Source organism: Perca fluviatilis, chromosome 13 (genome assembly GCF_010015445.1).
Source record: "Perca fluviatilis chromosome 13, GENO_Pfluv_1.0, whole genome shotgun sequence".
Taxonomy (NCBI): Eukaryota; Metazoa; Chordata; class Actinopteri; order Perciformes; family Percidae; genus Perca; species Perca fluviatilis.
In genome coordinates, this window is record NC_053124.1 from 33,291,843 (window position 1) to 33,316,954 (window position 25,112).

A 25,112-nucleotide genomic window follows, 5' to 3' on the forward strand; every position below is an offset into this window, starting at 1 on the left:
ATCCAAACAGAGCAATAAATCGTGGAGGGGGCCCTCTGCAGAGCTACGGAGAGAGCACGGACAGGAGCAGCTCCTAGCTTACCTATACCTGGTCTGGGAGAAGGAACACTCTTTCTTTACTCCTTTCCTTTTGGTCAAATCTTTTTATTGTAATCGCCTGCGCAGCCTTTACACGTCAATTAACGCCTTCATATCAGTCAGGTGAATCACTTCATTTTTTTCTCTCCGCAGTTTCTGCAAGTTCCCGCAATTTCATCGCATAAAACTGCATAAATATCATATAGCATATTACATATCGCATTTTTTTTGCCGCGCAACAATCACAAAAAAACTCAACTACAGTGTGGCAGATGTGTCGCTCATTCGCTCATGTTTTGCGTGTCTACAGGTGAACTGAATTCCTTTCTTTCCGTTTCTGCCTGCAGCTGAGCCTGGGCCTGGAGATCTGGAGCTCTGGAGATCTGGAGCTCTGGAGCTCTGGAGATCTGGAGATCTGGAGATCTGGAGCTCTGGAGATCTGGAGATCTGGAGATCTGGAGCTCTGGAGATCTGGAGATCTGGAGATCTGGAGATCTGGAGCTCCGGCTGCCTGACGCAGACTTCGTCATTCTATCAATAAATGAAAATGGTTTCCGGTGTGCTCGGTTGTCTGCGTTCTGCGTCCTACTTCCTCGCTGCGGCCTGACAGCAACGGGCTCTTGAGGCGCGCTGACATCCCCCTCAGGTAGTTGGGCTCACCTTTCCAGTGGAGCTGGAGGGTCACATGTTATCACAGCTAAGAGGAAGATAGCTGAACCAACTCAAATACACCCCTCCCTCCCTCCGTCCGTCCCTCCCTACTTCTCTCCCCCCTCCCTCCCTAGCTCTCTCTTCTCTCTCTCTCTCTCTCCCCTTCTCGTCGCTCCCTAGCTCCCTCCCTCCTTGTCTCCCTCCGTCTCTCCCTCCCTAGCTCTCCTCCATCTCTCCCTCCCTAGCTCTCTCCCTTAGTCCTTCTCTTCCTCACTCCCTCCCTAGCTCTCTCCCTTAGTCCTTCTCTTCCTCACTCCCTCCCTAGCTCCCTCCCTCCATCTCCACCCTCCCGAACTATCTCCCTTAGTTCTTCTCTTCCTCACTCCCTCCGTAGCTCCCTCCCTCCGTCTCTCCCTCCATCCCTAGCTCCCTAGCTCCCTCCCTCCCGTCCGTAGCTCCCTCCCTCCTTCTCTTCCTCCCTCCTTGTGAAAGAAAAGATCCTCCGATGGGCGATAAAAGAGGTTTTATGTTGAAAATGATGTGATCGTCCTCACAGCCTGTAGTAGGCTTCTCTCATACACGATGACAGCTGAAAGCAGTTTCTGTGTGTGTGTATTTGTGTGTGTGTGTGTGTGTGTGTGTGTGTGTGTGTGTGTGTGTGTGTGTGTGTGTGTGTGTGTGTGTGTGTGTGTGTGTGCGTGCGTGCGGGCATGTGTGTTTCTACTATATTGTTATTATGACACATCTCTGGGCGTATTTGAATGGAGAAGGTAAATTACTTGATGCATCAGTGGCGTATGTGACATTTCCACCGTAAATCGATGCAGGAAAGGGCACAAATCGGTGTGTGAACATTCACCAGAATGCAGGAAGGTGTTTGACCCCCCCCCCCCACCCAGACCCCCTGCTCACCATCTGTTCCCCCCAAATAACGAAAAACAACGTAAGCCATTGCCTCTAACACAGAGATCTTCAAAAGGGCGTCCGGGACCCCTAGGGGGTCCTCAGAGTCACTACAGGCACTATATTATTATTAGCACGATAGGCTTACTGGCCTATAGGTAAGGTAGTCACTAAGGTAGCCATCCTAAGGATTCAATGTGCCACATGTACAGTATGTGCAACATTTAAAGATGATTTATAAAATCATGCCCACAATCATTATTTTAATAGCTTAGTATTTTATGCACTAAAAAGGTATGTATAAAGGCTTTAGGCCGCCTTACACTCTATTTTAGGCCCAATTTAATATGCAACTTCATTTTATATAATATACAGTATGTAGTAGGGGGTCCCTGCTCTGTCTCTTTTTCAGTTTAGGGGTCCTTGGTTTAAAACATGTTGAAGACCCCTGCTCTAACATACAGTACACTTCGGTACTCCTGTCGGCGTTTGAAGGCGTCCGGTGCACTCACGTGTCTTCTCCGTGGCGGTGACTGCCGGTCCTTCGCTCCCGTCCGGCAGCTGAGCGTACACGCTCATCTTGTACTGCGTGTTGGCCTTCAGGTTGCTGAAACAGTGGCGGTTCGCCCCTCCGCTCAGCTTCGTCTCCTGCCTCTGGCTGTCTGAAGGGAAAAGACAAGAGAGACGCTCGTTATCGTTCGGGAAAAGGCCCGACAGCTTTCCTCTCATCCCGTTGTGTTTGGACTCCACAATACATCGGGTTTTAAAAAAAGAAAAATTAAATTTATTTTTTCAAAGTGCCCATATTATGCTAATTTTCAGGTTCATAATTGCATTTTGAGGCTGTACCAAATAGGTTTACGTGGTTTAATTTTCAAAAAACACCATATTTTTGTTGTACTGCACATTGCAGCTCCTCTTTTCACCCTGTGTGTTGAGCTCTCTGTTATATCTACAGAGTGAGACCTCTCAACTTCTCAGTAGCTAGGTAAGGACTACATGCTCAGTAGCTAGGTAAGACTACATGCTCAGTAGCTAGGTAAGGACTACATGCTCAGTAGCTAGGTAAGACTACATGCTCAGTAGCTAGGTAAGACTACATGCTCAGTAGCTAGGTAAGGACTACATGATCAGTAGCTAGGTAAGACTACATGCTCAGTAGCTAGGTAAGGACTACATGCTCAGTAGCTAGGTAAGACTACATGCTCAGTAGCTAGGTAAGACTACATGCTCAGTAGCTAGGTAAGACTACATGATCAGTAGCTAGGTAAGACTACATGATCAGTAGCTAGGTAAGGACTACATGAGCTAGCTAGCTGTTTCTCCAACTTCGGCCTGTACGATGCAGGATTAGCCGGGAGACTTCTTCTAAACGAGGGCGCACTTCACACTTTGCGTGGAATACCTGCAGAACAGGGACATGGAAGTAGTTCTTTTGGAGATTATGGTGAACTTGTGTGTGCTGTAGCAGTGTTTTGAAATTGAGAATGAGCTAGCATGCTAACGGTTAGCCCCCTAGGCCACCTCGTCTCGGCCAGTGACGTAGAAAGCCGTGCAGATTTTGACCAGCTCACCAGGAGACTGAAGGCAGGACACATTCAGAAACTGTATCTCACTCAGAACAGCATGAATGGATTTTTTTTCAATGTCTGTATGTGTGTGGAAGCACCAGAGACACAAAATAACCCCAAATCCCAGAAAAAGTGAGTTTTTTTGTCATAATATTTTACTTTAATCGTCATCGCGATGTCAACTGGCGCAATAAATGCACGGCGAAAGGCCGCGACATGTCGCACACGTTATTGTCGTTCTGCTTCGTTCTCCCTTTCCCTCCTCCACACTCGGACGTTTCCGACGTCTCCAACGACTCGCTTCTTTGTCAGCAGCTCAGGTTTGTTTTCCCACCCCCACCCCCCCCAAAAAATAAAGCCGAACAAAATTGGACTCATCACAGTAGAGGAATGAGTGACGAACCAAATCCAATTACTGAAATAATCGACATGTGTTTGTTGTTCGTTTTGGGGGGTTTTCACTCCAGACTGGCGGTCAGCCGGCAACCAGTCTGTCAAATACAGTACAAGCCAAAAGTTTGGACACACCTTCTCATTCAATGTGTTTCTTTATTTTCATGACTATTTACATTGTAGATTCTCACTGAAGGCATCAAAACTATGAATGAACACATATGGAATTATGTACTTAACAAAAAAGTGTGAAATAACTGAAAACATGTCTTATATTTTAGATTCTTCAAAGTAGCCACCCTTTGCTTTTTTTGGTAACTCTGCAAACCCTTGGTGTTCTCTCAATGAGCTTCATGAGGTAGTCACCTGAAATGGTTTTACCTTCACAGGTGTGCTTTGTCAGGGTTAATTAGTGGAGTTATTTTTACCTTATTAACAAAAAAGCAAAGGGTGGCTACTTTGAAGAATCTAAAATATAAGACATGTTTTCAGTTATTTCACACTTTTTTTGTTAAGTACATAATTCCATATGTGTTCATTCATAGTTTTGATGACTTCAGTGAGAATCTACAATGTAAATAGTCATGAAAATAAAAAGGAAACGCATTGAATGAGAAGGTGTGTCCAAACTTTTGGCCTGTACTGTATATGTCTCCAAAAAAATAAAAAAACGTTTTGGAGAAAACACAATGTGTTCATTTGTGCGACTTCATCACGGAGGAAAGGTGGAACGTTTGAATGAGTTCAAGAGCTGAACTCAATTATCCGAGCTGGCTACATAAAAAAAACGACATCCAAACAGGCTTTAGTTTTAATATCGCACGGATGTTAGAACTACAAAAGTTAAAAAGAGAATTACAGCAGGGTGCGATTTGTGAAAAAAAAATAAAGCATGTCAAAGGAATTGTGATTCTTTGAGTTTTGTTAATCATTTGAACATTTTGATGTATGCATGATGTTCTTTGATCATGCACAACAAAACCTGCAAGAATTAAATCCCCCCTTCAGACATCACCATGGAGACAGATAAAACCATGCTGGGCTTTTAAGGATGTTCAGGAGCTTCTCTCTGAGTTTTTGTCGCCTTTTTTCCAAAGTTAGTTTTTATTTTTCTACAATTTTTGTCGCTTTTCTCAATGAATGCAGACATGTCCCGGGACCTCCTTAGATAGTTGGAGATCTCAAGAAAGAAAGAAAGAGAGAGAGACAGATAGACAGAGAGAGAGAGACAGAAAGGAAGAAGGAAAGAGACCGAAAGAAAGGAAAAATACAGAAAGAGACCGAAAGCAAGAAAGGAGAGCGAGAGAAAGAAAGAGACGGAAAGGAAGAAGGAAAGAGACAAAGAAAGATACAGAAAGAAAGGAAAAATACAGAAAGAGACAGAACGGAAGAAGGAAAGAGACAGACAGTAAGAAGAGAGAGAGACAAAGAAAGACAGAAAGAACGAGACAGAAAGAAGGAAAGAGAGAAAGAAAGAAAGGAAAAATACAGAAAGAGACAGAAAGACAAACAGAAAGAGAGAAAGACAGAAACAAAGAAACAAAGGAAGAAAGGAAAGAGACAGAAAGAGACAGAACAGAAGAAGGAAAGAGACAGAAAGAAAGGAAAGAGACAAACAGTAAGAAAGGAGAGACAGAAAGAAGACAGTAAGAAAGGAGAGACAGAAAGTAAGAAGGGAAAGAGACAGAAAGAAAGACAGAAAAAAACAAAGAAAGGAGAGAGACAAAGAAAGAAGGAAAGGGAGAAAGAAAGAAGGAAAGACACAGACAGAAAGAGACAAAAAGAAAGGAAAAATATAGAAAGAAAGACAGAAAGCAAGAAGGAAAGAGACAGAAAGTAAGAAAGGAGAGAGACAGAAAGAACGACAGAGACAGAAAGAAAGAAAGAAGGAAAGAGACAGAAAGAGACAGAAAGAAAGAAAGAAGGAAAGAGACAAAGGAAGAAAGAAAGTCCCATTCTCATTGCAGGACTTGTACTTGTGACAGAGTAGTTCTTACAGTGTGGTATCGGTGCTGTTACTGCAGTAATGAAGGATCTGAATACTTGTGACAGAGTAGTTCTTACAGTGTGGTATCGGTGCTGTTACTGCAGTAATGAAGGACCTGAATACTTGTGACAGAGTAGTTCTTACAGTGTGGTATCGGTGCTGTTACTGCAGTAATGAAGGATCTGAATACTTGTGACAGAGTAGTTCTTACAGTGTGGTATCGGTGCTGTTACTGCAGTAATGAAGGATCTGAATACTTGTGACAGAGTAGTTCTTACAGTGTGGTATCGGTGCTGTTACTGCAGTAATGAAGGACCTGAATACTTGTGACAGAGTAGTTCTTACAGTGTGGTATCAGTGCTGTTACTGCAGTAATGAAGGATCTGAATACTTGTGACAGAGTAGTTCTTACAGTGTGGTATCGGTGCTGTTACTGCAGTAATGAAGGATCTGAATACTTGTGACAGAGTAGTTCTTACAGTGTGGTATCGGTGCTGTTACTGCAGTAATGAAGGATCCTGAATACTTGTGACAGAGTAGTTCTTACAGTGTGTTATCGGTGCTGTTACTGCAGTAATGAAGGATCTGAATATTACTTGTGACAGAGTAGTTCTTACAGTGTGGTATCAGTGCTGTTACTGCAGTAATGAAGGATCTGAATACTTGTGACAGAGTAGTTCTTACAGTGTGGTATCAGTGCTGTTACTGCAGTAATGAAGGATCTGAATACTTGTGACAGAGTAGTTCTTACAGTGTGGTATCGGTGCTGTTACTGCAGTAATGAAGGATCTGAATACTTGTGACAGAGTAGTTCTTACAGTGTGGTATCAGTGCTGTTACTGCAGTAATGAAGGATCTAAATACTTGTGACAGAGTAGTTTTTACAGCGTGGTATCGGTGCTGTTACTGCAGTAATGAAGGATCTAAATACTTGTGACAGAGTAGTTCTTACAGTGTGGTATCGGTGCTGTTACTGCAGTAATGAAGGACCTGAATACTTCTTCCAGTGCCGCCAAACACTTGACTCTCCGTTCTGTATCGACCTGTCCTACCTCCCTCTCTTTTGCACACCGTTTTCTCTCCTTCTCTCATGTTCTCTGCTAATTATTCACCAGCTGTGCAAACATAAATCCTCATTTATCTGTATTCTGAGTGGAGAGCAGGGACACCTGGGAGCTGCCTGAAGAGACGCAGCGGCGCTGCCTGTCTACAGTACAGGCCAAAGGTTTGGACACACCTTCTCATTCAATGTGTTTCCTTTTTATTTTCATGACTATTTACATTGTAGATTCTCACTGAAGGCATCAAAACTATGAATGAACACATATGGAATTATGTACTTAACAAAAAAAGTGTGAAATAACTGAAAACATGTCTTATATTTTAGATTCTTCAAAGTAGCCACCCCTTTGTTTTTTATTAATAAGGGAAATAATTCCACTAATGAACCCTGACAAAGCACACCTGTGAAGGTAAAACCATTTCAGGTGACTACCTCATGAAGCTCATTGAGAGAACACCAAGGGTTTGCAGAGTTATCAAAAAAAGCAAAGGGTGGCTACTTTGAAGAATCTAAAATATAAGACATGTTTTCAGTTATTTCACACTTTTTTGTTAAGTACATAATTCCACACGTGTTCATTCATAGTTGTGATGCCTTCAGTGAGAATCTACAATGTCAATAGTCATGAAAATAAAGAAACACACTGAATGAGAATGTGTGTCCAAACTTTTGGCCTGTACTGTACGTGCTGTCAGTGACGGAGAGGCCTGCAGGTGATGGATAACAGCCATTACCACCTCACCATTTGGCGGCCGTATTAAAAGTCAATCTTACCTTTTGAGGCGATGACTGAAAGGTGGACGCGTGCTATCGAATGCCATCTGTTGTTTGATGTTATTTTGGTTGGCGTGTCGGGAGCGCGTTATCGGTTTCATACAAATGAGAAAACAGACAATTATTTCTGTCGGCGCTGAGCCCGCTGGCTGCGGGGAATCAGAAAATGACTTCAGTAATTGCAGGGGATTGTTGTTGTGTTGTTTTTTTTTTTTTTTTTTAAATGGAGGTGACTTTTGGTGCAGAGTCATTATTGACGGCTCAATGAAGGAGCTGGATACATACCAGTATGTTTAACAAATATACATCTCATAAAGAGTCTAATAAAGACTCTGGGGGAATTTCGAAGGCAGGGTTGAAGCTGCTAAACAGTCGTAGCGCTGCGATTTTCCCTTCAAGATCCAATATATAGAGTTTAATGGGAAATGGACTGCATTTATATTCAGACCTGCAAACTCAGAAGGGCTGAAAAATGAATATATATATATATATATATATATATATATATATATATATATATATATATATATATATATATATATATACACACACACAGAGTATATATAAATAAAGGAGCACCTTGTTCAATTGTATTTGTCTGTTCAAAAATAAAAGACAAAAAAAAGTTGATCTAAAAAAAAACTAAAAAGGAGCCCAAAATGGCGACATTAAAGAACGGCTTGTGTACTGCTAAGGCCACAGGGTCAAAATTAAATATTTTATAAAAAAAAATGTAATAACTTATAACAATAACTTATGGGTCAAACACGGGACGAAAACGCAAGCCCACCCACGACCTTTTCCTTAATATAACTGCGTTAAAATGGCACGCCAATAGTCCCGACGCGTTATATATGACGCTAAAGGAGACTTTTAGCGCCGATAACAACAACAGAGGCGCCTGACCAAGCGTCCGTATGGTACGAGATGGGAGGGAGAACGTTTTGGGGGCGAGGCGCTGGCCTGCCTAGTGCGGATCAACAACAGTTCATTTCCAGGTATAATCGCTGCCGTCGTATAACTCCGTTCTGTCAGGGGAACAACGACAGACTCCGAGCTAGCGAGCTACACGCTGAAAACGTCTAGTTTTGAAGAATATTCGGACGGTGCAACAAGGCAGGTCTGCTCGGTTCTTTCAGGGAATGATTGTAAAGATTTATAAAGAATATGTTTAGGGAATCTCCTCTCTAACTGGGACGTTTTGGGACTGATTGGTGGGAATGCTGTGGACGAAGTACACACAGAGATACTCTGGTAAGAGGCTAATTTAAATAGCTCACGTTACTGTATTGTGTCAACAGTTAACTTCATTTAATACTGTATGAGGAGTTTTCTTTTGCAGGGTGCAAATGTTCCACTGAAACTGGTGATTGGTTTAAAGCGGTGTGTCAAACTCAAAAGTCCCCTAAAAAATGGAACAGAGACGATTTCTAGTCCCTCCGTGTTTAGTCAGCCAGTCAATCTAAGCTAACGTTAGCTTTGTAGAGCTCGTGGGACTTCCCAAACTGAATAATTACCACAAATATAAACACCAAACTGCTTTGCTAGCTCTATCCTGTCATAACTAAGATGTCTGATGGGTTTTATTTTTCCATGGATAGTTTTAGATACTGAACGTCCGCAAACTTCAAACAACAGAGACGATTTCAGCTAACTGAAGCTAACGTTAGCTTTGTAGAGCTCGTGGGACTTCCCAAAACTGAATAATTACCACAAATATAAACACCAAACTGCTTTGCTAGCTCTATCCTGTCATAACTAAGATGTCTGATGGGTTTTATTTTCCCATGGATAGATTTAGATACTGAACGTCCGCAAACTTCAAACAACAGAGACAATTTCAGCTAACTGAAGCTAACGTTAGCTTTGTAGAGCTCGTGGGACTACCCAAAACTGAATGATTACCACAAATATAAACACCAAACTGCTTTGCTAGCTCTATCCTGTCATAACTAGGATGTCTGATGGGTTTTATTTTCCCACGGATAGATTTAGATACAGAACGTCTGCGAACTTCAAACAGAGACGATTTCAGCTAACTGAAGCTAACGTTAGCTTTGTAGAGATCGTGGGACTTCCCAAAACTGAATAACTACCACACATTTGGTGTTTTTTTCCCCCCATCGACAGATTTAGCTCCTGTACGTCCGCGAAAATCACTCAGCACAGCTGATCCAAACATATCCAGCGAAGGTTAACTTCATAGCGTTGTAACAAATAAGTTGTTTAATCCGATGAATCACTTGATATACTAGTTGGAGAGCTTTTGTGTGTCTCGCTGTGGTTCCTGCGTTACTTACGCATTTTAACCAGTACTTTTCCATGACTATTTGGCAAATTTCCATGACTACGTGTTCCTGAAAATGTCAGTCAACATTATACAATAAGAATACAAATCTCTGTTTAACAAATCTGTGTTTAACTATAAAATGAATGATAATGTATGTGGTTCATAGTGGGATTCATCATATCTCTCCCCGAATACAACGCTGAGGTTAAGACAATGTGAAAATACATTTATTAATCACATATTATGCTGTGTTAAAAAAAATTCCATGACTTTTCCAAAACTTTCTGGGTCTTTTTAGGTTTCCAAAACCTTTCCAGGCCCTGGAATTTGCATTTTTTTTTAAAACGTATGAAACCCTGATGAATACAAAAAGGTTTTTGAAACATTTTTTAATTCAACTCCGTACTGTCGACGCAGAAATGGCGGAGTGATAATTTAAGCGATGCTCTAGCTGAGCTGTAAACGGCTCTGGGTGTGTGCCGTCAGGCCGATTTGAGCACGTTCTAAATGTCTGGTTGACCGATCAGATGGTCTGGTCGGAGCTACTTGTTGTGTAATTACTGTCATTTCTGCAACGAGAACATCTCATCCCAACGCTCGCTGGCAGCTACAACACCGACCTTTTGTCTTTTTTTCTCTTGTATTACCTCACGCGGCGAATGTAAATGTCAGCCGGGGTTGCGATGCGTGAGCCTTTCCTTTGTCTACAGAGCGGAGAAACCTTTAAGGCTGTCAGCGCGTCTCTGGTGGGATACAACAATGTCTTTGTCGTCTCGGAAGAGGCGGACAGTCTCTCTGCACTGCATACTCAAACTCCCACTGATGGCATGTATGAGTGTATGGCTACCAGCGCAGATATGCAGCGTGGGATTTTGATGGGAAAATGGGAGGAGGGGTGGGGGGGAGAATCACAGCTGCGTTTACAGTATTATGGATCCCACTTTCTTAACCCTTGTGTTATCCTCTCCGGTCAAAATTAACACTTTTTTTAGACAGTTTTAACATTTTTCTCCTTTTTTGTCCACGTTTTTCTTGCTTATTTTCACATTTTTGGTGCTTACTTCAATGTGTCCATTACCACCGGTATATTCACCACTAGAACCAACTTATTTAACACTAGTTTTAGACTTACTTTTGGAATCCCCGGTCAATAAAACCTCATTTATATAAAATGATCAACAGCTGAAATTATGAATGATTTTGACTAAAAGTTAAGATCAGACAATTGAAGTTAATGTTTGTGTGCATGCGTGAACCTAGTGTAGTTTGTATATAGCCTGACGAAGCTTCTCATGCAATCATGAAAGGGGTGTTCATTCGTGAAGACTATCGTGCTGAACTAAGTTTGTGCTGCTTTAAGGTGGACCACCTATTCTCCCTCGCTGCAACAGTTAATATATCAATAGCCGTGGTGTGATTTGCCGGGGGGGAGGAGGGGGTATATATATCTCTGCTGAATTATTTTTATGATTTAAGACCGTGATTATATTCTTCGTTTGTTATGCTTGTTTGGACCTCGTTAGAACCAGGGATGGTGTTTACGTAGGTGGAGGGTCCAATCAGTAGGCTGTGAGGAAGTGAAAATGGAACTGGTGAGCAGAAAAAGTGTTGTTTGGCAGTACTTTCAGAAGCTTAACCGGTGGATTCGGTATTTGGCCGAACACCAAAAATCTGGATTTGGTGCATCCCTAGTTAGAACTCAATAAAAAAGGGAATTTCAAAAGAACTGAAGAAACTGCTGCTGTGTGTTGGTACTCACTGAGCAGAGACTCGATGGTCACTCGGTAGGCGTTGGCGTGTCGGTGAGGCTGCCACTGGGCGCAGAAACCGTTCATCCTCACCTGGTACGCACTCAGGTTAGTCACCCCCAGATACACTGCAGCAAGGAAGAGAGAGAGAGAGAGAGAGAGAGAGAGAAAGACATTTATGGAGTGGTTTTCCATTTTTCCAGTAGTAACTGTATGTCTGCATGTGACAGGAGTTTTACGGCATTCACACATTTACATTTACAAATGCAAATACATTATCTGGAATTCAGTTCTTAAAGGTCCTATGACATGCTGCTTTTTATGTTTTTATATAGGCCTTAGTGGTCCCCTAATACTGTATCTGAAGTCTCTTTTATATAGGCCTTAGTGGTCCCCTAATTCTGTATCTGAAGTCTCTTTTATATAGGCCTTAGTGGTCCCCTAATACTGTATCTGAAGTCTCTTTTATATAGGCCTTAGTGGTCCCCTAATACTGTATCTGAAGTCTCTTTTATATAGGCCTTAGTGGTCCCCTAATACTGTATCTGAAGTCTCTTTTATATAGGCCTTAGTGGTCCCCTAATACTGTATCTGAAGTCTCTTTTATATAGGCCTTAGTGGTCTCCTAATACGGCAGGCTGGGGGAACTCATTAATGTTAAAAAACCTCATGAAGTGAAATTTTCATGCCATGGGACCTTTAAAATCTTTGTTCTGAAAAAAGTTTGAGTCTAAAGAGTGAACTCATGTGTCTCAGTTGCAATTAAGATTTTGGCTCCACAAAGGGGAAAGTAAAGCTCATCCTGTGGTAAGTATCTCTTTAACTTCATCAACATCTCTCAGTCCCAGTCAGCAGTGCAGGATGCTACCAACACATCCCGTATTATTTCCGCCCTGTCAGCTAAATACCCGAACACGTCGTTTTAAAAATGGATCGCAGGCACCTTCTTTGCCCACATTTGGACATTATGACTCTGTAACGCTGACAGAAATAGCGTTGCGATGTAAAAGCAAACTCTAGGCTTCTTCTGATCTAAAAAGAAAATATGCTTGTAAGCATTCTTCTCTACATGCTGCTGTAATAATTAAAAGTGTTTATAACTTTTGTGAGCGCACATCTAAGAAACCACACACCGTCGTGTTCCCAGATGACCAATTTAAAAAAAAGGATGGACCAGTTGGCTTCAAGGACGCCGACGTGCATTTATTTACAAAGAGAGATATATTACTTCACTGTCTTTGCTCCAGCAGTGTAGCTTACTGTGTGTACACACACACACACACACACACACACACACACACACAAACAACTCCGCACACACTCGATTTATGCAAATGGTATGTATGCGCTTTCATCGTCCGACTTCTGAAAGCCTCACTTGTTCTGAAAGACGTCAGGATGCATGTTTCTGTGAGCTGGTAATGGCCTCGCACATCACCGGATATTTTACACTCCCTTTGACAAATCTGGACCTTTTTGCAGTTGAGGCAAATATCTAATCTGCATTATTTCGGACTCTGTACAATGTATAATGTATCCCTACATTATGCATAATGTATCCCTACATTATGCATTGTACAGAGTCCGAAATAATGCAGATATGGAAAACATCTCAGCATGAGATTTAATTAGAGGACACAAAGGGATTGGTCACCCAGCATCTGAACAGCGCAGTGCAGATAGTGGGAGACAATCACTATCGGACAGCCCCCATTTAGTCGATAAGTCGACTAAATGGGCTTTTTTTTGTAATTTTCAATTCATTCTGAATTACTTATTTCCTAGAAGTCCGACCCACGTCTGGGCACATCTCTGGTAAACACAAAATGGAAAGTAGTGCCTTTGCATGCGCTAGATGGTGTTTTAAGCCCCCAGCGAGGCCTGGAAGGCAACGTCGGGGGCTTAAAACACCAAACACCTTTACGTGATTCTTTGTGTAGAAACTCAGTTTTGTAATTATCACTTACTCATATACTCGTGATATTTATTTGCAGTCATGTCTATATATTTGCCTCATGTCCCCTCTGCACCTTATCTATTCATCACAATGTTAAAGCTCCTCTTTAAGTGCATTTGTGTTGTTACGTTTTACAAGCCAAACACACACACACACACACACACACACACACACACACACACACACACACACACACACACACACAAACAACACACACACACACACACACACACACACACACCGCAGACATTTTATTGGAGGAAAACAGACCAATCTGGCAACATTTCTGCAGACGGCCGATTCAAACAGATGCAGAGTTATTTGCTTCATTCATCACCGGCCAAACTGGCTCGTAACTTTACAATGTCACCCGCCAAAATGTATTTTTACCCGCATTTGGCGGATTGGCAGATGTCAATTTAAAGCCCTGATTATTGCCTATTGATGTTGCTTGTGGATTTTCAGGTCACTGCTTTTTCTTTTTTTTTAATCTTTTGTCGGTTGTCTGCGGTGTTCAGACTCAAGAGCAGATACAATAAAAAAGGGAGTTAATATAAATAAATATATATATATATATATATATATATATATATATATATATATATATATATATATATATATATATATATATCTGACTGCTTGAATTTGTTGATGAAAACCATGTGTAGTATGTAATAATGTTAAAGTGTTCATGATTTTATTTAGAGGTTGTACCAGAAGAGGTTTATGTGGTTTCATTTACAAAAAACAACAACATATTTTTGTTGTACTGCACATTGCTGCAGCTCCTCTTTTCACCCTGTGTGTTGAGCTCTCTGATTTAGCTACAGAGTGAGACATCTCACTTCTGTTCTATCTTTGTTGGGAGTCGCACATGCGCATTAACTAGGTAAGGACTACTAGCCAGTCAGAAGCAGAGTATGAAGGCGTGCCCTGACAGTACCTAGGTAAGGACTACTAGCCAGTCAGAAGTAGATTATGAGGGCGTGCCCTGACAGTACCTAGGTAAGGACTACTAGCCAGTCAGAAGCAGAGTATGAGGGCGTGCCCTGACAGTACCTAGGTAAGGACTACTAGCCAGTCAGAAGTAGAGTATGAGGGTGTGCCCTGACAGTACCTAGGTAAGGACTACTAGCCAGTCAGAAGCAGAGAATGAGGGCATGCCCTGACAGTAGCTAGGTAAGGACTACTAGCCAGTCAGAAGCAGAGTATGAGGGCGTGCCCTGACAGTACCTAGGTAAGGACTACTAGCCAGTCAGAAGTAGATTATGAGGGCGTGCCACGCTAGCAGCTAGGCGAGCATTATAATGTGCGTTACAGAAGGTGATGCATTGTGATATCGAGTCGATATTGAATCGTCAGACCAGTAAAGATTTACACCCCGACTGGTCATGTGGGCCTTCTCTTGAACCGAGATCCAGAGTATGTGCTGTTCCTTTCAATTCTTTCAATTAATTTAGAGCAAAATGAAGGGAACGTTTATCCAAAAACATGTCATAGTACAGGATATGCTGGGTTTGCCTGGCCTTTTTCCTTCAGTTTAGTAGTTTTGTGCATGTTCCTCCCGTTCATATGCGATCATAGACAGCTTGATGACAGCTACTCTAGCTGTTTGGTCCCTAAAATGTCAGAAAACGGTGAAAAATGTGGATCAGTGTGTCCCAAAAGTCCAAGATGACGTCCTCAAATGTCTCATTTTGTCCACAACTGAAAGATATTCACTTTACTGTCACACAGAGGAGAGAAGAAACTAGAAAATATTCACATTTTAGAAGCTGCAATCAGACATGATATGCATCAGTATCGCTAAAATGCAAATGCCCATCCATCACTGGCTGTAAAACTGTAGTGAAAAGGTGTTAAGAGGGAAAACCTGGAGCGCCTCTTTTAGTCCTGGACCAGTGGGACGTCGTGCAGCTGTGTGACATTGAATCATCGGTCCACTCATCTCTCCTGGTCCACTGGCTTCATTAACATGCTGCTGAGCAACGTGACAGACGCTACAGTCATCCTCCGGGGATCCCACGGGCCTCATATCATTAAACTCTCTTCAACTCCACCCGTCTCTCCATCTTTCTTCTTCCTTTCCTCAACTTCTTCAGGTTAAGTCCCCTTCCTTTCTCCTCTCGTCGATTCATACCTTCGTCGGGCATTAACCCTTTACATATTTCACTCTCTCTCTCTCTCTCTCTGTGCCACTAACCAGACTTTTGTTTCTCTGCACACGTTGCCGCTTGCAGCAGTTTGAGCTAGAAGCCTGAGAAAGATCAGACGACTCCCAAGTTAAAAAAAAAAAAATGCTTTCTTAAATCATTATATTCTCTTTTCAACAGCACCCATCTCTTCATCTTTCTTCTTCCTTTCCCCATCTTCTGTAGGTGAAGTCTCCTTCCTTTGTCCTCTTTATTTTCTTTAACCCCTCCAAATCAACCGAGAAGGGCTTAATTGTCATGCAGGCGAAGGAAACTCTGGCTTCAGTCGCAAAGTGACGTGGCTGTGTCTGCGACATGTTCGGGCATTTGGCTTCTTCAGGTGAAGTCCCCTTCCTTTCTCCTCTCTTTTTTCGGGAGGCAACCAGTTCACGCCTCGCCGTCGTCCATTAATACCTGACAAAGGGTACCTTCGCCGGGCATTAACCATTACATATTTCACTCTCTCTCTCTCTCTCTCTCTCTCTTTTTGTGCCACAAACCAGACTTTTTCAGAGGCTTAATTGGAAAAAACGAAGACTCTGCTGTTTGTTTCTCTGCAGAATGTCGCATCGGCCTCATATCATTATACTCTCCTTTCAACTCAACCCATCTCTCCATTTTTCTTCTTCCTTTCCCCATCTTTTATAGGTGAAGTCTCCTTCCTTTCTCCTCTTTATTTCTTTGCCCAACCCCTCCAAACATGCCCTTCAAATCAACCAAGAAGGGCCTAATTGTCATGCAGGCGAAGGAAACTCTGGCTCCAAATGCAAAGTGACGTGGCCGCGATTCATTTCGAGCGACATGTTCAGGCAATTAGCGGACACTTTGCGTTGAGAGCTCTTAGCCAGAGAGACGTTAGAGTGGATAAAAAAGGGCGGGGGGGTCGGTGTCACAAGGCTCAAGGACATCAAACGATCAAACGAGAGACCTTTCGGTTTCAAAAAGGGCCATTTTCCCCGACAGGACGGCCCGCGGTGAAGTGGTTAGTTATGCAGGAGAGGAAAATCCAGGTAACGGTGGAAAAAGTATTCAGATCCTGTACTGTAGTAAAAGTACTTCTACCACACTGTAAAAAATACTCTGTTACAAGTACAAGTCCTACATTGAACATGTTACTTAAAGGTCATATGACATGCTGATTTTTGGATGCTTTTATATAGACCTTAGTGGTCCCCTAATACTGTATCTGAAGTCTCTTTTATATAGGCCTTAGTGGTCCCCTAATACTGTATCTGAAGTCTCTTTTATATAGGCCTTAGTGGTCCCCTAATACTGTATCTGAAGTCTCTTTTATATAGGCCTTAGTGGTCCCCTAATACTGTATCTGAAGTCTCTTTTATATAGGCCTTAGTGGTCCCCTAATACTGGATCTGAAGTCTTTTATATAGGCCTTAGTGGTCCCCTAATACTGTATCTGAAGTCTCTTTTATATAGGCCTTAGTGGTCCCCTAATACTGTATCTGAAGTCTCTTTTATATAGGCCTTAGTGGTCCCCTAATACTGGATCTGAAGTCTTTTATATAGGCCTTAGTGGTCCCCTAATACTGGATCTGAAGTCTTTTATATAGGCCTTAGTGGTCCCCTAATACTGTATCTGAAGTCTGAAGCAAGGTGTAGCCTTGACCAACTGCCATGATGTCTCTCTCTCTCTCTCATGGGTGGGCCAAATTCTCTGGGTGGGCAAAGCAGAGAAAGGGGAGGTAACCTTGCTCCTTATGACCTCATAAGGAGAAGATACCTGATTGGACCATCTGAGCTTTCTTTTTTTCCAAAGGCAGAGCAGGATACCCAGGGCTCGGTTTACACCTATCACCATTTCTAGCCACTGGGGGACCATAGGCAGGCTGGGGGAACGCATATTAATGTTAAAAAAAAGTATCATCAGGAAAATGTGGTTAAAGGGTTAAAAGTAAATAGAAATCCTCCCATTGTAGAAAGTGTAAAGGATCCAACCAGTTGTGTGTTTAATGGTCTCATCATCTCAGCTGGACTTGTAGTCAGTTATATTGTCAGCTAGTTTCATTTATAATAAAACATCAGATTTTATGAACTACATGTGTTTTGTGTGCAGGAATCTTAACGTGTATTTATCTTCACTGGAGTTTCTGCGCGGGAAAGTCACCAGACGCCACAATCTTCTGAACATAGTCACACTGAGAAATCCAGAGAGAGCTGTGTGGAGGTCAGAGTCTTAATTAGCTTCATAGCAACTCCTTCGGCAACGGCTTGAATGTAACGGACGTTCATTAAAAGGTACAGTGTGTAGGAATTTCTCCCAGCTAGCGGTGAAATTGTATTTTGCATTCAAACGAATAGTGCTCTCTAGCGCCTCGCTTTTTCAAATGCGTGTTGCAACTACGGTAACCGTTATGTACCAAGAAGCTATAATTCCCTCTGTCGCTTTTTTTGGCGACGAGGATTCCTTCTCCTGTGGCTCGGCATAAGTATGATCCTCCATTATGAACTAAAGGGCAGCGCAGGCTTTCAAATTTGCCGGGGCAGTGACAAGCGCCTCTCGCTGACCTCCTTCTCAGCTGGTTTCAGTCACGGGACGCTGGATCTGAACGAGAACGCGTTGTGGATTAGCTACACAGGTAGGCTAGTGCTTTATGTCCCTCTCAGCGATTAGAGTTTTTCAAAATGGGGGAACGACATGCAATGTAAATAAATGTAAATGGGCTGTTTTTATATAGCGCTTTTCTAGTCTTAACGACTACTCAAAGCGCTTTAACATAGTACAGGAACCATTCACCAATCACACACATTCATACACTGTGGCCGAGGCTGCCGTACAAGGTGCCACCTGCTCATCAGATAAACATTCACACACATTTACACTCTGATGGCGCAGCATCGGGGGCAACTCGGGGTTCAGTGTCTTGCCCAAGGACGCTTCGGCATGGAACAGCAGGGCCAGGGATCGAACCACCAACCTTCCGATTGGCAGGCGACCTCTCTACCACTTAGCCTCCTTGGACTTGCCCGTTCAGTGTAAACACAGATAAGAAATGATTCGCTTACGAGGAGAAGTCAGATCATTGGTAGAGGTCTTTTTACACCAATGACGACATATTTATGACATTGATTTTAGCTAATAAAATACTTAAAACACTACACAGTGTACCTTCAATATAAAAAAAGTTACGTACTACAGCTTTAAACGATTGCATTTACAGTTTAGTCCAGGGCTGCGATGTAATTAGGGGAAGTGTCCATTAAATGTGTCAGACGGATATCAAGATATTGACGTGTCCGGCTGCTTCCCCGATTAGATTCGAGGAGATTGTTGGACAGGGACGATCGATAAAGTGTATCAATGATGAGGTTTAGAAAATGCCAAACCAAACAATTAAGTTACAGAAAACAACATGTTCTGAGAGCAGAGTTAGTCGGTCTGATCAGGGAGTTCATTACGGTGGGGACAAAGCTGTCTTGTAATTTTCTAAATGTGTTTAAAACGTGTTTTTCCTTGATACAAAATTCTGCCAATGGACAGACGTTAAAGTCCTGTGTGTGTCTAGTTGATTTAGTGTAATGGAAGTGATATTAACTAAAAAGATTTTATTGCATCTTAGAAAAACAGTTTTCACCGCTTATTGGATTCAAAATGGAGACTCCGCTCCCTCTTGGTCCATTAGTCGACTAATCGGTCGTTTTTGGTCTTAGTGGACCCAGATTTCTTCTATCGATTTGTTGCTGAGCACATTTCTGGTAGACACACAATTTAAAGTGATGCTTTTGCAAGAATCTTTGTGGAGAAACTCCCTTTTTACAGATCTGTGGAGCTCGCGTACATTTTTATTTGTTTTAAAGATACATTTTTGGGACATTTCCGCCTTTAATGAATAGGACAGCTCAGACATGAAAGGGGAGAGAGGGTGGGGGAAGACATGCAAGAAAATCGTCACAGGTCAGACTCAAACCCTGGACCTTCTGTGTGGAGCAATACACCTCTACAGTGCTAAGCACAAGTGAATACACCCATGCTAAAGTTGACTAAAAAGAGGAATATAAAAAAAATCATTTGGAAATTGATCTTAAAGGAGAACTCCGGGCAATTTTTACGTTAATCTTGATCGCTATATGTATATGAGTACTGTCGATAGCAAAAAAAACGAGCCGAATCGGTGCTAGCAACACGGAGCTGCTGGGGGCATAAGATAAAGAGTGCCTTTGTGCCTCTTAACAGACACAAAATGCAATTAAAATGTCTGTGCAACATGAACAGGGCCCTTACAAGACAACAAGATGCGTTTAGCAACTTAGCCATTGTTTAAATTCACCTACCCTCTTAGCTGCTAGCTGCCGTCTGGGATGAGTGAGTGTGTTCAGCCAGGCTCCGCTAATAATCATCACGCAGCAGTTCCATGTGTATTTGTAGCATATATATCCATTTTGTGTGCTGTCGTTGGTGAATATGAGTCTCTGCAGTGGCGAATTGTGTGGTAGTTTCCTTAGCCAGGCTAGCAGCCCCGACCGGGCATCCTTCTACTTCCTCCCCGCCTCCCTTGCCTGCTGCTGCCAACAACAATCCACAGGCGCCCGCTGGTCTGGTGGATGTCCTCCAGAGGACAGTTCATGCTTTCACGGCGAAATTTTGAAGTTTATTCCCCCCTCAAAAATAGGTAATTGAGCACTGTAGTGGTTATGATCATATCAGAGACTATGTAACTACATGGAAACAGACCAAATGATGCCTGTTTCTTGTAATACTATTACAAATAGCGTTACTGAAGATTAGCTCTAGCTCGACAGTTACGTTACGCCAAGCTTCTTCCCTTGTGAACACCTCCGTTCTTCACTCTTCACACTCACGCTCCGTTGTTTACCTTTTCCTGCTACAACTGAATTCCCGGGGCTTCAGCGCAAGGCTACAGCCTTTTGTAATGCTAGTTACTTTACAAGAAACAGGCATCATTTGGTCTGTTTCCATGTAGTTACATAGTCTCTGATATGATCATAACCACTACAGTGCTCAATTACCTATTTTTGAGGGGGGAATAAACTTCAATATTTCGCCGTGAAAGGATGAACTGTCCTCTGGAGGACATCCACCAGACCAGCGGGCGCCTGTGGATTGTTGTTGGCAGCGGCAGGCAAGGGAGGCGAGGAGGAAGTAGAAGGATGCCCGGTCGGGGCTGCTAGCCTGGCTAAGGAAACTACCACACAATTCGCCACTGCAGAGACTCATACTCATATAGCACCGATTCGGCTCGTGTTTTTTTTGCTATAGACAGTAGTCATATACATATAGCGATCAAGATTAACGTAAAAATTGCCCGGAGTTCTCCTTTAATGCTTTAATAAAAAAAAAATCCAACCTTTAAGGACACCAATTTTCTTTGTGAATGAATAACGTATCGTAAATAAATAAATGTTCTTCCTTAAAATACAGGGGGCATAAGTCAGTACACCCCTATGTTAAATTCCCATAGAGGCAGGCAGACTTTTATTTTTAAAGGCCAGTTATTTCATGGATCCAGGATACTATGCATCCTGATAAAGTTCCCTTGGCCTTTGGAATTAAAATAGCCCCCCCACATCATCACATACCCCATACCTAGAGATTGGCATGGTTTTAGGTTTTGGTTAGCCTAACAGCTGGTTTGAATTGCATTGAGAGATGATCTTACGGAAAGTACCCCATGCCAATCTCCAACACTTCCATTCCTTTACCCCTAGACCCCCACCACATTAAACTGTATGTGTCCCCTCAAAGGCCCATTCTGAGCCAGGAAAACAAAGCCCTGTCCATGTATGCTTATTACTTCTTTTATACTTCAGACTCACAGGTCTTGGCCCTCCCTGAAAGGGCCTCGCTGGATCCGGTGGTGTAGGAGGCGATGACTTTGACGCTGTACTCCGTCCCGCTGAGCAGGTTGAGGATCAGCATGGTGTTCACGTCCTCGCCCACGAAGGTCTCCAGAGCGGGGCCAGGAGCTGCAGGGGGGGGGGACAAAGGTGGAAGGAAGGAGCACAGAGGACTGAGTTCAGATACCTTCGTTAGCTTTAATTCCAGTGAGAGGGTTGGGTAAATAACTGAAGTGAAAAGGGGTACAAAAGCACAAGAATATGACAAAAAAATGTGTCTGTAGCCATGTTTCCATCCACACGTTTTTATGCAAATTATGTCATATTGAATGAAAAAAAGCCTCATTGAAAACCGTACAAATTTGTTTGCATTTCATGAACATCGACACAAAGTTTGTACGTTCAATCTCATCTGATTTTCTCTTAATCAGTCAACGGCTCATGCGATAAACAATGGAACGAATAATGAATTGCGATTACGTTTTAGGTGATTTTACGGTTGCAACCTGCCATAAAATGAAGAAGACAAAGAAGTTTTAGGTTGGGTGTCAACAGAGACAGATATAAGTGGACGAACGAGGACACGAGAGACTTTTTGAATTTAATTTACGGCGGAAATATTACGACTATTTTAGCAAATAGTGAATTTATACACGTTTGGCATGAACTGTTGCTACTCACGAGTCATCCCAACGGCTCTGGTGTATGCTGTGACCGTGATTATTGGCGTGTCCCTCAAAAACTTCGGAGCAAAGTGTCTCAAAAACTAAAGTCCCGGTTTCCCACGATGTTAGGACAAATTACACAATAATCTAACAGGCAATTTACTAAATATCCTCTGGGCAACATGATTTAAACTCCCCAGTGGAAATACAGAAAAGTTGATGGACCTTTTCCACAACCTTCCCTTTAGCACTTTCATTCATGACTAATATGAATGTGAAACTCCGCAAAAACTGTTGTGTGTAATTAACATAATTGCCTAGTTGTGTTTTAAGGGGACTTTTGAGTTTTAGGGTCCTATTTTAACGATCTTAGCCCACGGCGTGAAGCGCCTGGCGCAGCTGCATTTAAAGCATGTACACGGATAAAAGGCTCCGTGCGCCGGGCGCCTGGTTCTAAAGGGTTGTACTTAGTGTCTTCATTAATCATAGGTGTGTTTTGGGCGTAACATGCAATCAACCAATCAGAGATCATCTCCCATTCCCTTTAAAAGCCAGGCGTGTTTGGACCTTGGCGCATTGCTGTTATGATGGAAGATTTTCTAAGCAGGAAGGAGAGATTTTCAGGAGAAGAAAGTGATCTGCTCGTGCGTGAAGTGAAAGTGTGCGAGCAGATCATATATGGCACGACCACTATGCCGCCAAAACTCCACGAGGTGAAGCAGGCGTTAAAATAACAATGAAATGCTGCGTTATTGACTTTAGACCAGGTTTTTGTTGGTCAATTGCGCCATCACTTCCCACTGCCTCAAAATGGCAGTTGTGGCAGTTTTCCTAAAAGTACGAATGGTGTTTGTATTGTTTGGAGTTTACCATATTTAAAAGCCATCAGTAAAGTGTAATCTTATGCATATTACACTGTATATAAAACCATATTTATCTTTATATTTTTTTTATATATGTATATAGTGTGCGCCTTACCCCCCCTTTGTCTTTTGCACTACTTATTTTATACCATGTTGTTACATTTCTCTTACATACATGTTGACACTGGAAAAAGAGTTGCAATAAAAGGCATTATATTCTATTCTATGTGTTTGCAGGTTTGTTTTTTAAGGCTCAGAATGGGCATATGAAGGCGGGGGTCTGGGTCTTTTCTACCCCCAGGAAAATGTTGAGCGTCAAAGACGTCTCTGATTAATTTTCAAGCAGAAATCTATGGTGAAACCGTCTTAATTTCTGTCAAAGGAAACACAGAATTTCTGTTGGCAGGTAACAATTATATAAGATGTAACGGAATATAATGCCGTAAAAAGGGAAAGGAAGAACTGGACCACAGAGTCTAATTCATTTGATTAGTATAAAACAGCCTAACGGTAACTTCTTTCCCCAAGAAGGAATGTTTTGCCTGGATTTTCCTTTGGCGCTGGCTTAAATTTTGCAGGAAAAACGCTGAAAGTTTGTCACAGCGTGTGTTTGTGAATTACATGATCCTGTAGTTGTGTTTTAAGGGGACTTTGGACTTTTAGACTTGTTAAGGACAGAATTATCCAAGCTTTTAAACATACTGACAGTGTAATTATTTCAACGTGTGGCAGTTTTCCTTAAAAGTACAAATTAGTGGTTATGTTGTTTGGAGCTTGTCATATTTGAAATGTCTTTATAAAATGTGTTTGTCAGAGCTTGTGTGTGTGCGTGTGTGTGTGTGTGCGTGTGTGTGTGTGTGTGTGTGTGTGTGTGTGTGCGTGTGTGTGTGTGTGTGTGTGTTACCAGATAGGGGCTGGTAGACGACCCTGTAGCCCATGGTGGGCGACGGTGGAGCATCCCAGCTGATCCTGAAGCGGTTGTACCATTCCTCCGATAGCCGCAGGTTCCTGGGAGCTGACAGAGGAACTGAGGAAGAAAAAATAAATAGATATGTTTCTATCAAAATTAATTTCTGACATGTTGGCAAACTAATAATGTGGATTACGTTTCTATAAATCCTCTAGGTTTATGCAAATACTACGACAGCAAATTAAGGCCATTGTATGTAAAAATAATAAATATTACAAAGCTGGGAAAGGGGATAATATGAAGAAGAAAAAAAACTCAGAATTTCTAAGATTAATGTCGTAAAATTACAAATTTAAGAGAATTAAAAAAAAAATGTTTGTATGGTGGCCGAGACGGTTCAACAGATATGTAGACACAACACAAATGCAAAAGCCACAACACAAATGATGTAAAGCCAGTACAAGTAGAAGTTTGCAAGTTTAGGGTTAGTATGACAGGAACCATTTTTCTTAGGCGCTGGCTAAAACCTCTTTTGGGGGGGCGCCAAAACCTTCTCCATGCAGAAAAAAACCTGAAAGTTTGTCACAGCATATGTGTGTGAATAACGTTATCCTGCAGTAGTGTTTAGGTTAGACTATCCAAGTTTTTAAACATACTAACAGTACACAATCATAAGAAAAGATAGAAACGATCACGCTCACAGAAACGATGGACCCGCAAATGCACGACTCCGGTAAATAAAATGCCACAGTCTTTATTTAGAGCACAGAACAACTCACAGGCAACAGTATCCAAATTGGGAGCGTGCCTATGTTTCCACAGCCCTATGTTCCCACATTTCTAGGAATTATTTTTTCTACTGAAAATTAGGCCCAATGTTCCCAAAGTTCCCACATTTCTAAGATTTTTTCGAAACCATCCCTGTATCTCCCAATTTGGTAGCCAATTACACCCAACCTATTATCCAGGAGCAATGGACTATGGAAAGTCTGGTAACTAACCCCTAACCCTAGAAACATAGGGCTGAGGGATCATAGGGCCTAATTTTAAGAAAAATCTTTGAAATGTGGGAACATAGGGCTATGGGACCATTGGGCTGTGGGAACATAGGGCTGTGGGAACAGGACTGTGGGAACATAGGGCTGTGGGAACATAGGGCTGTGGGAACATAGGGCCTAATTTCCAACGGAAAAAAAAATCTTAGAAATGTGGGAACATAGGGCCTAATTTCCAACGGAAAAAAAAATCTGAGAAAT

At 42.2% G+C, this 25,112-nt stretch overlaps 1 protein-coding gene across 1 annotated transcript in view; it reads right to left on the bottom strand.

Moving 5' to 3' along the window:
• The window catches only part of LOC120570939 (collagen alpha-1(XIV) chain-like), a 333,908-nt gene that overhangs the window by 166,336 nt on the left and 142,460 nt on the right, over nt 1–25,112 (bottom strand). Inside the window, 4 exon segments of the mRNA XM_039819635.1 lie at nt 2,145–2,294; nt 11,470–11,586; nt 21,398–21,547; nt 23,851–23,973. Of these exon segments, the coding sequence (XP_039675569.1) occupies nt 2,145–2,294; nt 11,470–11,586; nt 21,398–21,547; nt 23,851–23,973 (540 nt within the window).